At 36.8% G+C, this 13,812-nt stretch overlaps 1 protein-coding gene across 4 annotated transcripts in view; it reads left to right on the forward strand.

Annotated features, from left to right (window-relative positions):
* LOC119576345 (coiled-coil domain-containing protein 47-like) overlaps window positions 1–13,408 on the forward strand; it is a 13,964-nt gene extending 556 nt beyond the window's left edge. Inside the window, exons 2-13 of one of the 4 annotated variants that reach the window (XM_037923989.1) lie at window positions 2,742–3,023; window positions 3,179–3,307; window positions 3,420–3,594; window positions 3,840–3,964; window positions 4,131–4,283; window positions 5,860–6,053; window positions 7,325–7,339; window positions 9,315–9,483; window positions 9,877–10,011; window positions 10,674–10,763; window positions 11,655–11,686; window positions 12,583–13,408. In XM_037923989.1, coding sequence (XP_037779917.1) covers window positions 2,742–3,023; window positions 3,179–3,307; window positions 3,420–3,594; window positions 3,840–3,964; window positions 4,131–4,283; window positions 5,860–6,053; window positions 7,325–7,339; window positions 9,315–9,483; window positions 9,877–10,011; window positions 10,674–10,763; window positions 11,655–11,660 — 1,473 coding nt within the window. In that variant the 3' untranslated portion in view covers window positions 11,661–11,686; window positions 12,583–13,408. Of the gene's footprint in view, window positions 1–2,741; window positions 3,024–3,178; window positions 3,308–3,419; window positions 3,595–3,839; window positions 3,965–4,130; window positions 4,284–5,859; window positions 6,054–7,324; window positions 7,340–9,314; window positions 9,484–9,876; window positions 10,012–10,673; window positions 10,764–11,654 lie in introns of all 4 variants that reach the window. The other 3 variants (XM_037923988.1, XM_037923991.1, XM_037923990.1) reach the window with 3 other exon arrangements.
* Window positions 13,409–13,812: the final 404 nt, after the last annotated feature.

Raw genomic sequence — 13,812 nt, forward strand, 5'->3', positions numbered from 1 at the left:
ACTTAGTTATTGTCATATTGGTCATATGTGTCTGTTTAGATGTCCCATCCAGTGGCTTTCCAAATGGGATTTTTTTTCTCATTATTATATTGGTTGTGTTGTCTTCCTCCACTGCTCATCATTTAGAGTCGGTGGCCTACAATTTGACTCCAGCATGCAAGCATAGATTCAACCTCCATGCTTCACTCTGTGGCAAAGGCCAACCAATCTCCATGTAAAAGCTGACAAGACTAGGCTTCTTCTGATAACTCTTTTGAAAGTAAATTGCCAGGGAATTTTACAATTTTTTTCTTGCTAGAATATTGAATTTGGCTTGTTGGCTTTTGCTGGAGCACCAACAGATTTGGAAGTCTTGCTGCTTAGTACAAGCCATTTGGGTAGTTCTTTACGGTATGGATGCACTCGCCAGATACTAGTTCCCAACACCACATCACAAAATTAATTTAACAATCTAAGGTGCCATAACTGGGTGTGCCATTTGGGCACTGCCTGAGGGGAGAGTTGTTGGGGGGTTCTGCCCCCAGCAACCCCCCTGGGAAACTCTTTCACCTCGGCATGTGCAACAAGATAGGGCTGAAACACAGGAGCACAGAGTGGACTTTGGCTGCAAGTGTTGCTTTTTTTTCTATCTTTTTATAAGGAAGTTCACAAACACGACACGCCCAACATCTTGCAAAATCAGAAATTTTCCTAATAATTCTATTCCCTGTGCTCTACTCAGCTATGTGCCCCGGCAACAGCTAACAAACCTTGAACGTGTTTAATCTGGCAAGATAAGAGCGGGGGCTGGTTTGTGATTTATACTACAAATTCCCATATTACAGATGACAGTTTTTCTCAGCACACATTTAAATTTTTTCATATGTTCCACAATATTGTCCTAATTTTTTGAGGCCAAGGATGTACTCACAAAGTTGATTTAGGAGACTGCATCCCTCAGAAATATAGTCCCAAACTCGAGGGAGTGAACCTCATCCTAAAAGCAGAAACCACTGATTGTTGTATTTCCTTATCTGGTGTATACTGTATCCATGTAATCATTGTGAGTTACTTATAAAAATTTGGTCATTCAAATTATTTGATTGCACTCATTTTTTCACTTTCATGTAGTTATTATACCGTGTAGAGCAAGAAAATGTTTCCTTTAAAATATAGTACATGTTGATATCCTATACTATAAAATAATTTAATGGTGGAATTTGATGTGATGATTTTTTAAATGGTATTGATGGATTCCTCTCTCTCTTTTCTACCCATACTTGTTCCAGGGAAATTGTGGGGGTTGGTGGGCAGCAGACCCATATGAGGGAGTTGCAAGGGGAACAGCCCCCAGCATTTAACCATTTCTCTGTATATTATTCATATTTTTCCATGCAGCTTCCCTGGTACCACTGATGTCCTCCCCTGGTATTGAGGCCAAGATTGTGGGATTTGGGGGTTTCCAGAGTGTAATTTCTATATAAATATGGGTAGTAGAGAGAGAGGAATCCATCGATACCAATATCATCATTATTGGTTATGCAAAGCTATTCTGAATATTTACCTGTTAATGTTTTCGTATATATCTTTAATGAGCAGCACCCTCCAATACATAGGTATATATAATGCTGGGGAAGGAGTGTAAAGGGTTTCAAATCATTATCGAGACATTTGTAGGTAATAGATTAATGTAGAAAATTTGTTAAAGCTAGAGAAGCCACTATTTAGGTTTTGAGCAAGAAGTTTCACAATAATAGGTTGTAAGTGGTATAGATTCTCCTATCAGATTTTATGATGGCAAACCAAGTTGCTTCTGAGTAAAGTGTGGATGAAAGAGGGACCTATATGATGATTGGTGAAGCTGGTGAACTTCATAGAATATGCAAGCTACAATTAGCCAAAAGCAGTCAAGTATTATAACATCATATGTTACCATTGTTCAGAGAATTAGGTGTTATAGGTTATAGTTGCTAATGTTATTGAGTAATTGTGTAAGTTTACCTATACAGTTGTTCCCTTGTCTCTCTCTTGCTCTGATAGTTTCAGGCTTTCTATAAATTGTCAGTTAACCCACTCATGCTGGGACGATCCTATCACATTCTGGTAGACCACACCATGTGCCAGGAAGATGTCTTCATTTCATGCATGGCTGAGTTGTGCACACTAATAAACATTGTGCCCTAGCTGTAGTCACTGAGGAGTAACCAGCCCACAAAATTAGGCATTATCTTGTTTTAGCCATGTCACATTAACAGATGTGTATGTCACAGCCAAGAGCAAGGAGAGTGAGGTAAATTTATGTTTCCTGTGTCTGATTTTTCTCTCAAGCAGCTGACTCTGCATGCACCCTGGCACATGGTTTGGTATTGTGCCAGGGGCTTCTGTTGTGAGTGGATTGATTTTGTGTGTCTAACCCACTATTATCCTTATCATATGCACCTTCTATTTTTGGTAATGGATGGAAATCAAACAGGAAAGCATTACAAGTCTCAGGTATATGATTAGAACTAATAACAGTGACATTTTATTTTGTTATAACATATATATACCTTTTTTAGGAATGGTAGATATTTCTGTATCCATTTTTTTCATCAAAGAAGAGTAGCTGCATTTATTTTATATATTTTTTACTTTCGTAAATCATTGAGTATTAATTGTGATTACTCCTTTTTTTACGCTTTTTCCTTGCCCTTACAGATCACTGATAATGTGTATTTTGATAAAGGACATTCAGTTAAAGGGAATTTGAATTTCTCTTGCAGATGAGATCATTAATATTTGCCCTGTTCCTCATTGGAATCATTGGAATTAATGCTGCCGTGCAAGAATATGAGGACAATGACTTTGCCGAATTTGAAGTGTTTGATGAAGAGGAGGAGATAGTAGGAGAAGAAGATGAAGCACAAACCAAGGAGGAAGCACCAGCATCAAGAGGAGGAGGAGGAGGAGCAGGAGGAGGAGTAGGGGGAGGAGGTGGTGGCAGCCAGGAAGGGGGTGGACAGAGAATGGATGTGGAGGAGGATGAAGAAGAAGCAGTGGTTGAGGCAAGTGTCATGCTTTTGTGGTACACTTGCAAAAATATATGTAGTTTTTCATGTTATGAGATTTTTGTTAGAAAGAAAAAAGAAACATGTGTATCAGAGGAAATAAGTAAAAAAAAATTCTGAATTGATTTTCTAACGACAACGTTCTTTCATAGGATGAAGATGAGAATGATGAATTCAGTCACTTCCACGATGAAGAGGAATTCATTGGATTTGACAGTGAGCGACCCCAAGGAGCCAGGGTGCCTAAAACACAAGAGGAACCCAAGATTACCATAGCTAATGTTAGTATTTGGGCCAAATGTTGTAAAAAGATATAGTCTGTATAATGAACATAGGGATATTGCAAGGTTCAATTTGCTGTCATTGTTAACCTAATCTTGCTTTTTTTTGCAGGTTCCCCTTCATCTTCGAAGCAACTGGGATAGCTTCTACCTAGAAATGCTGATGATTGCAGGGCTTGTTGTGTACTTCATCAATTTCATAGTGGGGAAATCTAAAAACCAGAAACTTGCCAATGCTTGGTATAATTCACATAGGAGCCTTTTGGAGCAGAACTTTGCTCTAGTTGGTAAGAATCTTATATTTTACCATTAAGAAAAGTTTGGAGCCTGTGTAGTTTATATGAGTGCTGTTAACAGGAATTTGATTGTTTGTTTATTAAGAAAAAAAAGTTGTTAATACATTTTTTTATTCATGTAATCATATACCAAATTAAAAATTTGTCTGGTATCTCCTCTTTTGCATGGGCCATTTTGCATATTACGTATGTATGTTAGATTAATACAGACTAACAGACATGAAACTGAATTTCAGGGGATGATGGCAAGATGCCACCAGAAAATGCAGGTTTGCAAAAGGAATCCGAGAATGTGTATACACTATGGTGCTCTGGTCGCGTCAATGTTGAAGGAATGCTAGTGGAACTGAAGTTCATAAAAGTATGTATATGAATTATTTCCTACAGAAAACATATACCATTTGTGAACAAAGGATAATCGGGTCATTTTCTCACATTTCAAAATCCAAGTCTGACATGTCTCTTAACTGCTATACTTTGTGACCTGAGAAAACACCATAGCAATCTCCCGTCTTGTTTTCCGTCAGAGGCAAGACATGATTGGTGTGATATCCCAGCTTATACGTCCGTCAAGCGACCAGCTGCTTGTGAAGGTCCACCTTGATGAGATGGATTCCTTTGTCTTCTCGCTTGCCACCAAGAAAACGGCAGGCAGACTCGCTAAGGAGATGACAGACATTGTACGTAGATGATTTTATAAGTGCTATCATCATTATTATTATTACTGTCATTTTCATTGTTGTCGTCGTCGTCCTCATCATCATCATCATCAGTAATCAATCATCATCAGTCATCATCATCAGTCATCATCATCAGTCATCATCATCAGTCATCATCATCAGTCATCATCATCAGTCATCATCATCAGTCGTCATCATCATCATCATCATCATCATCATCATCATCATCATCATCATCATCATCATCATCGTCATCATCAATTCTTACTCATCACTCAAACTCTAACTCTCACTCTTGCTTTCACTTTCCCCTTGCCCTCACACACTCTTACAATCACTCTCATTATCATTATGATCATTGTTATTACATCTACATAAGCATTAGGTTTTACTCGGGCTTGATTTATCAGACCATTTGATTAGATTTTGATCTGTATTGGCATCTGGCCCAGGATGAAATGAAAGAACTTCACCAACACAAACCCTGATAGGAAATGGGTGTGCTGCCCAGAATTCATAGTAGTACTACTTGCTGGCTGTGTGGGATCCATAATATTCTGAAGGGGGGGTTGGGTTGGGTTATCAGCTAGTGTCGAGCAGTGAAGTTAATCTCTTCTGTGCTCTCCCTGTGGCTATTTTATCACTTCATTTTCCAAGCAGTTCAGAGCAGACTAGCATGTGTATTTATTAAAGTTGGTAGGAAGTTGAGGGTCTTGATTCTTATAGTTTCAGTTAAGGAAATGATTGTTATACCTATACATAAGAATTTAGAAGTCACAAGTTCACAGTAACTGACAATTTATGACCTCTACCTATGCAACTATACAAAATTACCTCCTGGATTATATTTATATTTCTCAATATGTCGTGGATTACTCTTTATCAACTCCATCCCCCCATCAGGACCTGCCACTGTCAGCATGGCAGTCATGCAAAAAGTTATCAGTGAATTCTGATGAAATATTTGTTAAGGCACTTTGGTACTGCAGGAGGTAGTTTGCACCACTGGAGTGCTTTCTAGATTTCCTCTTGTTATCACCATTTTATTGTTGCATGTTATTAACAATTGATATCATTGATGATGATAAAGATTGTGATAATTATTATTCTTTTATTATTGGTGTATTATTATTATTATTATTATTTATTTTTTATTATTTTTTTTTATTATTATTAGTAGTAGTATTATTACCATTGTTATTGTTAATACTGTTGATACTATTATTTAACATTATTATGTTTACAATTATTGTTATAATTGTTCTTACTGTTGATTTTTAGTGTTATGTCACAAACACAAACAGAAATTTCTTTTCAAGGAATTTCAAAGGGCAGGTGCAGGCAGTTACCCCATATGGATACACTTCCTAATTTCTGACCATAGTAGAGCCCAGACTTCTTGGCTTGGAGAAACAACAGGTCCCAAGCCATGCATATTACCACTTTATTGTCCTAAACCCTGTTGTCTTATATTCTGAAAAGACTGATAGGAAAGAAAGTAGAAAAGTATTGGCATTCTTGTTTTTCCTGCATTTTTTTCCCTTCTTTTCTAAAATGTATAACAATCTATCCACAGAGCACTTTCTGCCCTGAGAAGAAGTCGCCTGAGAAGTTTGGCCTGGGATCGCAGTTTGTGATGATGAATGAACTTGGCGAAGTGTCGTCAACAATACTAGGTGACCACAAAGTGACAGCTGTGCTCAATAAATTCCCAGGCTTGGTTGACTTCTTCCACTTCTCTGATCAATATTCTGGACCCAAACAGCCTGAGTAAGTGTTCTGTAAATTCTTCTGAAGATGGATATTTATTTAAATGTCTTTCTCTTTCATGAAAGTAGACCTATAGAAGTCGTTTTAAGATTGGTAAAGGGCAATGAAGTTGCATTCACTAGTGTAACGAGACTTTTTTTTTTTTTTTCTGTAAAGTGGTATTGTGGTTTTAAACTTTCATAATTAGGAAATAGTTAATTTTGATTGTGTGAAAATAGTAAAATCAGTATGAAATATAACAGCTCCATGTATTATGCACATCTGTCTGTTGTGGATTTTTCATTAGAGTATTTTCAACAGCTATTGGCCTGTTCTCTGAATACATGGCTTTTCTTAGGCAGTAGATCAGTGTTTGTCACCTAGCCACTGTACTCTAATTCTCTTCTACAGTGGTTCTGTATCTCTGTCATGATTACTATACTTGAGTTGTATAATATTTTGCAGAAGTACATTTCTTGCCTTAGATTTTTTTTTCTTTTTTTCTGGTCTGAAACTTTAGGGAAAAATAAAATTAACCTAACCTAAAGGTTCCCAATAATCAGAATTTATGAAGTTTGCTAAGAGCATATTTTAATGTTTTAATATTTTAATATTTTAATATTTTTAATATTTTATATTTTAATATTTTGCAGAAGTACATTTCCTGCCTTAGATTTTTTATCTTTTTTTCTGGTCAGAAACTTTAGGGAAAATATAAAATTAACCTAACCTAAAGGTTCTCAATAATCAGAATTTATAAAGTTTGCTAAGAGTAACTTACAGTAGTTTGTTTATTTTAGAGAGAATATGATAAGCACATACTTGATACATTTGTATTTATATATTAATGGAGTAAAGAGTAGTTATGTTGCAGATGTCTGGGATATATTTTTATTATGTTGCCAGACTACAAATATTGAGAGCCACTGCGCTAGTAGTTGATTTCATTCATGGTGGTGGAGATTTTGGCCTTGTTATTTGTCAAGAGAGTGTTTGATGTTTTGTGGTTTAGTCTAACCTCTGTTGGTGAAGATGGACAGAACATGATAGTTACCTTGCCATGCATTTTCTGCCATTGGCCTACTGTTCAGTTGTGCTTTCTTATTTGTGTGGGTATAGCTAAATCAAAAATTTATTTTTAAAGATTTACAAAAAAGTTTTCATTGTGTGAATCATGGACTTTAGCTGATTAAACAGTATTTTAAAATAGGCAAGTGTAGGATACAGAAAATGTCATTCTTTCATTGTACTTGTTTTTATTTTGGTTGCTGCTTCATTTTCATGTCTTAAAGAGGAACAGAGGGAAGGTAAGAAGTAAAGGTTTTATGTGAAACAGTTTCAGTTTCATTGATTTAGTAAAGTCAAATATCAGTATAAATGTTTTCACATTGTATAAAAAAATCGGCTTGAGTGTTTTCTATGTGACTTAGTAAAAATGTAGAAAACTAGAAACATAAGAACATAATTACACACAACAAATGCAGACACATGCAAAAGACCACACACATGCATAAGCACACACTTGTGTTTGAGCACACATGTACATGTCACACAGTAAAGATTTTGAAAACATGCAATAGCACTTAACCTCCACATCAGCACACACACTCACTCACTCTCATACTCACTCTCACTCATATTTTCACTCTCACTCTCTCTCTCTCACTTTCTCTCTTACTCTCTCTCTCTCTCTCTCTCTCTCTCTCTCTCTCTCTCTCTCTCTCTCTCTCTCTCTCTCTCTCTCTCTCTCTTCTCTCTCTCTCTTCTCTCTCTCTTACTCTCTCTCTCTCTTACTCTCTCTCTCTCTCTTATCTCTCTCTCTCTCTTCTCTCTTCTCTCTTCTTCTCTCTCTCTCTCTCTCTCTCTTCTCCTCTCTCTCACTCTCTCTCTCTCTCTCTCTCTCTCTCTCTCTCTCTCTCTCTCTCTTCTCTCTCTCTTCTCTCTCCTCTCTCTCTCTCTCTTCCCCTCCTCTCTCACTCCCTCACCCCCCCCACTCTCTCACTCTCTCTCACTCTCCCACTCTCTCTCTCTCTCACTCTCTCCTCTCTCTCATCCTCTCACCATCACTCACTCATCCCACTCACCCCTCACTCACTCACTCACTTTACTCACTCACTCACTCACTCACCACTCATCCTACTCACTCACAACACACCCCCCACACACACACGGGAACACACACACACACGCCCAAAAACACCAGCACACACCAAACCCACCACACACACAAACACACACCACCACCACAACACACACACCCCTCTCTCTCTCCTTTCTCCCTCTCTCTCTCTCTCTCCTCTCTCTCTCCTCTCTCTCTTTTCTCCTCTCTCTCTCTCTGTCTCGTCTAGTCCCTTTTTTGTCCTGTCTCCTCTGTTCCTCTGTTCCCGTCTTCTCTGTCTCTGTCTCTCTTGTCTCTCCTCTCTGTCTCTCTCTCTCGTCTCTCTCTCTCCTCTCTCCTCTCCTGTCTTGTCTCTGTCCTGTTCGTCTCGTCTCTGTCTCTCTCTCCTCCCTCTCTCTCTTTCTCTCTCTTCTGTCTCTCTGTCTGTCTGTCTCTCTCTCTGTCTGTCTGTCTCTCTCTCTGTCTGTCTGTCTGTTTCTCTCTCTGTCTGTCTGTCTGTCTCTCTCTCTCTCTCTCTCTCTCTCTCTCTCTCTTTTCTCTCTCTCTCTCTCTCTCTCTCTCTCTCTCCTCTCTGTCTCTGTCTCTGTCTCTGTCTCTGTCTCTGTCTCTGTCTCTGTCTCTCTCTCTCTCTCTCTCTCTCTCTCTCTCTCTCTCTCCTCTCACTCTCTCTCCTCTCTCTCTCTCTCACTCACTCACCACTCACTCACTCACTCATCCCCTCACTCACTCACTCATCACTCACTCACACACACACACACCACACACACACACACACACACACACATATAAACACACCACATACACATATAAACACACACACACACACACTCACACTCACACACACACTCACACAAGAACACACCACACACACACACACACCACACCCCACACACACACACACACCTCTCTCTCTCTCTCTCTCTCTCTCTCTCTCTCTCTCTCTCTCTCTCTCTCTCTCTCTTTCTCTCTCTCTCTCTCTCTCTCCATGTGTTTGTCTCTGTTTCTCTCTCCCTTTATTTCTCTCCTTTCTCTCTGTTTCTTTCTCTTTCTTGTTCGTTTTCTTCTCCCTCTCAGTTTCTCTCTTCCTCATTTTATTCCCTCTCCCTCTCTCTTGTCCTGTCATCTTTTTTCTCATTTACCTTATTTTTTGTCCACAACTTCAGGGATACCCAACCAGCCAAACTTCCGGAAGTCCGCAAGGCTCTAGTGTTTGGATTCAACTTCCCTGGCCGTGGGAATCCCTCCATGGATGCCATTGAGGGCATGAAGCCCCTCCTGCAGCTGGTGTTCCACTTGACAGACAAGATCAGGAGGTTCAAGCTCAGCAAGGAGGTGAGCGTGAACTCCCTTTGTATTGATGCTCCAGTCCTCTCTTTTCAGTATTGGGTTGTATGACTTTTCAGCACTATAATTTGTATTGAAAATGCATTGGTGTGCTTAATGAAAAGATGTATTTTGAATGTCTTGTAAATATTTTATTCATGATGGAAGTTTATTAAGGAATAATTTACTGCATTTGCAAAGAGGTCAAACATGTTCTATTCCAGAACAAGCATATCAGATGAAAAAGTTTCCATTGTTTTAAATGGTGCTTAGTATTGCAGTAAAGAGTTAAGAGTTTCTGTTGTAGATATATTTTGAGAAAGAATTTCATTGACAAAGACGTTACCCTCATGGAAGAAACATCCCATACTCCAGCCCTCACTTCATATCCTTCTTTTCCAGGGTAAGACAAAGGCTGAGAAGAATCGTGCTCGTGTGGAGGAGGCATTCCTGAAGGCCACTCATGCTGTGCGAGCTGAGCAAGCACAGCAAAAGCGAGAGGAACGCAAGAGGGTGGAACGTGAGAAGATGCTTCAGGTCAGATAACATGCAGTGTGATGTTGCTTAGTTCCACTGTGTCAGAAGTTGCATATTAATTCAATGTTTTTCTTGTCTTTTTTTTATTCATTCATTCATTCATTAACTCTTTTTTTTTTAAAGCCTGAATTAGTTTATATATTCTAATTAGGATTTGATGTTTAAAACCATACTAGATTATGCAAGTCGGAGCTGTGAAGATAATTTATATTTATTAAATAATTCTTAAGTTGTATGATGAGGGATATGTTGTCGGTAAAACTTAGGCAAGATATATTGTAGTTTTTTTGTTTTTTTTTAATAAAAGATATTAAGAGGCAAAGAAATGAAAATAAAGAAATTTGTATATATTCAAGTAATTTTTGTGACATGGAAAAATTATGAAATGTCTTAATTGTGTAAAGATTGCTTTACCATAGTTTTAAAACACACTTACTAGAAGATAAGGCACTCGTAGTCAGTTTTAATTGAAGATATGGAACTTACTAGTGAGTGAGAGCAATAATGAAATTTACATATTGTCTTGCAGTGAAAGATTACTTTGATAGATTAAATAAGATTTTATTTGCCTCCTCAAATGAACCACTGCCATTTTATCTGTGTGTGCACTTATGGCATTTTTGTTTGTCTTTTATTTACCGTAGGCAGTTTCTTGTTGACAGATTGATGATCCAGACAAGCAACGCAAGTGGGAAGAACGCGAACATCGACGCCAGATGAAACGCCGAGCCCCCAAAATGAAGCAGCTCAAGGTGATGCATTCGTAGGCCTCCTGTATTTATTATAATGTTATATTTATTTATCAGTTTTTAAAAAATCCAGATTAGGTGGTGAGTTGAGCAGTGAAAGTGGCTGGATTTACAATCTCCTGAGAAGCTCTATATCCCAATGTGGATATAGTGTGGCAGTTTTTATGCTTGAAATTAATGTGTACAAAGAGAAAAGAGGGAGAAAGAATATTTTATTATTGAAATGTGGATGAAAGGAGAAATGGAAGTTAAAATGTTTCCTCAGTGAGGCCTGACCAAAGTAAGTTTTACCCTTCCTTAGAGATTCTTCGTCATCTCCCACTTGTTCAGTTGGGATTCGAGTTGTCAGGCATGAAAAGAGTCGAGGATTAGTGTGATTTGGTGATATATGTACATGTATCATTATCAGTATTTTCATGTATACAGTTTAGCGTGAAGTTCATTAGATTTGCATTTTCTCACTTCCAGTAATTACTTAGTCTGAACGCAGTCATTACATTATCTATATAGAAGACACTGGGATCCACAATAGTGTGAAGTCGGCATTGTTATCATGATTACCCATAATTATCGAAACAGCATTTTACTTTCTTGTACGAACCTTTGATGTTTCTTAGGAGTAATTTGTGAACATAGAGAAACCAGATTGAGTGGGGGATGAGTTTCAAGTATTAACTGAAATGCAGAAGAAAATGATTCCTTCTTTTGCTCAGTTATGATTTATAATTACTTTTATGATTATGTTCTCTGTTGTGTTGAATATATTTTTTGTTGTTTTAATGTTTGTTGTTGAGTTGCTTATCTTTTGATTCAGCCTTGATTTTGATTTTGATATTTTCTCTTTACCCTGATTTATAACATTTTATTTATTTGAAGTTTTATTTATTTCTGCAGGTGTGAAGATTTAACGAGGACGAATTACTCAGGTATGAATCCCAAAATCCCTGCAGACGACTGTGGCAATTGACACTGAAATAGGATTGATGATGATGATGGTAGTTGTAAGAAAAAATTAAGGAAAGATGGAAAACAGAGATGCATTCAGTTTATGATGAGTAACTAAGACAGAAAGATAGAAATGTGGTGAGCTTAGGACTACTTTATTTTTCTTATTAGAATTTTGTTAACCTGATTTTCAGTTTTTAATTTTCAGTTTTGTTTGCTATATGAATGAAAACAGTTTTGATTAAATGTTTATAGGATATTCATCAGTATTTGTCAGATACCACCAGATGTTTTAGCTTGTTAAGAAGTGCCAAATTTTCCTACATATTCTTCAAAATATGATGTTAATTTGATTTAGGGAGAAATTGTGATTTGGATAATTTTTACTTCATTTGTTTGTAGCTGCTCTGTACATTATTGCAAAGAAGAAAAAGAAAGAAAAAGAGAGAGAGAAATATGTACTGATCTGAAACTTTGATAATTCAACCCTCATAGTGATTCTGAGTCAAGGAATGAAGACTTCATATTGTTTCCTAGGGCTCTGATCCAGGCTCATTATAGATATTGAGAAACATCTCATGATTGTGATTAATCAAAGGAAAGTTTATTAATGCTTGGCCAAACATAGGTTTAACATTTTGAGTAACTTTTTTGTTTGTTTGTTTGTCAATGTGCTAGAACCAAAGTTTTTTTTGTTTGTTTGTTTGATTTGCCACAAAAAATATTGTGAATTATCCAGAATAATTATTCTTAATTCTTCAATATAATAGCTTAACATAACTTATAACTGTAATACATATATCATGAACCGTGCTTTATTACATCAGATTTACTCTCATAGCAGAAATGAGAGTAATGTGAAATTTCCTATTTTCAGACTTCATAAGAGAATATGGTGTATGTAGAAGAGTACAAGATGTGTTTATTTTGGTAAGTTTGGTGAAAGTAGTGTACCTTGGTCCTTTAAATTATCGAAAACATGTCATCATGTGATAGAATTTTTCCTGTGCCGTCCCTGTCAGACTTGTTTCTGCGTGTGTGACAGGCTTTGAGTTTTATTTTGTTTCTTTGTCTCTTCCTGATGGTGTACCTTTGCGGGGAGAAGTTATTTTTACAGGGTTTCACAAAGAATGGATCACAAGACTTCAGTATTGCATGTATGTGTGCATGGGCTCCATAGATAGCACTTTGTACAAGGATGATGATGTGAACAGACAGAATGTTGTGCTTGTTGTTTCCTGAAGAGCAAAGTTGTGTGAAGTTTTTAATTCCTGTGATACTTCTAGGTATGCAATAGGAAAGATTGTTATTCATCACAAATTCATTCCTTTTGTATGTTCCATGCATTGTTATTATGTACTAATAATAGTACTATTTGAGTATTTCTTTGGGAGAGTTGAACCCAATCTTATGGATTGGAATTGTGTGCTGACGCCCAAGAAGTTAAGGTTTGGTACTTTGTGCCATGAAGCTCAATTTCTTGGTTTATATTTTTCAGTTGGTTATGTTAGGAACGACTTTGCATATTGTAAGGCTCATCTATTTGTAGGAAATCTGTGAGGGCCAATCATTTTTGCAATTGTCTTATTTGATTTGTATTGTACTAGTCTGTGTATTTCATATTATAAGTTATGACTGTTAAAATGGTGTTTTGCACCATAGAAAATTTTTAAACCTTAATAAAAATTGGAAAAAAAATGGTTTGAACAGATTTTTCTTGAACAGAGATCTTTGCAGTTTTGTTAATATTATTATAAAATTGTATCTATCTTGTTCTAATAGACATTTTTATGAACCTCTGATGAAACAAAAGATAAATGAAATAAACAGAAATATTGAACCTGAGTCAATAATAGTGTCATTTATTAAATTACATGTCAGAACCTCTTGGCTTGTAACTTTTATTTCTGAATCTGTAGTCAAGGAAGTTTAAACATTAAAATACAGTAGTCAAAATCTCAATGAAAATATGTAGAAATAGTAATAAAAAAATCAAGTGCTTGCCTGATACATGAATGTGTGGTCAGTAAGTATTTGATTGAGTCTCACTGATGGTATACTTAGAAGAAGAAGAAGAAAAAAAAAACAAGGATAAAAGAGAAGTGAA

Source organism: Penaeus monodon, chromosome 8 (assembly GCF_015228065.2).
Source record: "Penaeus monodon isolate SGIC_2016 chromosome 8, NSTDA_Pmon_1, whole genome shotgun sequence".
Taxonomy (NCBI): Eukaryota; Metazoa; Arthropoda; class Malacostraca; order Decapoda; family Penaeidae; genus Penaeus; species Penaeus monodon.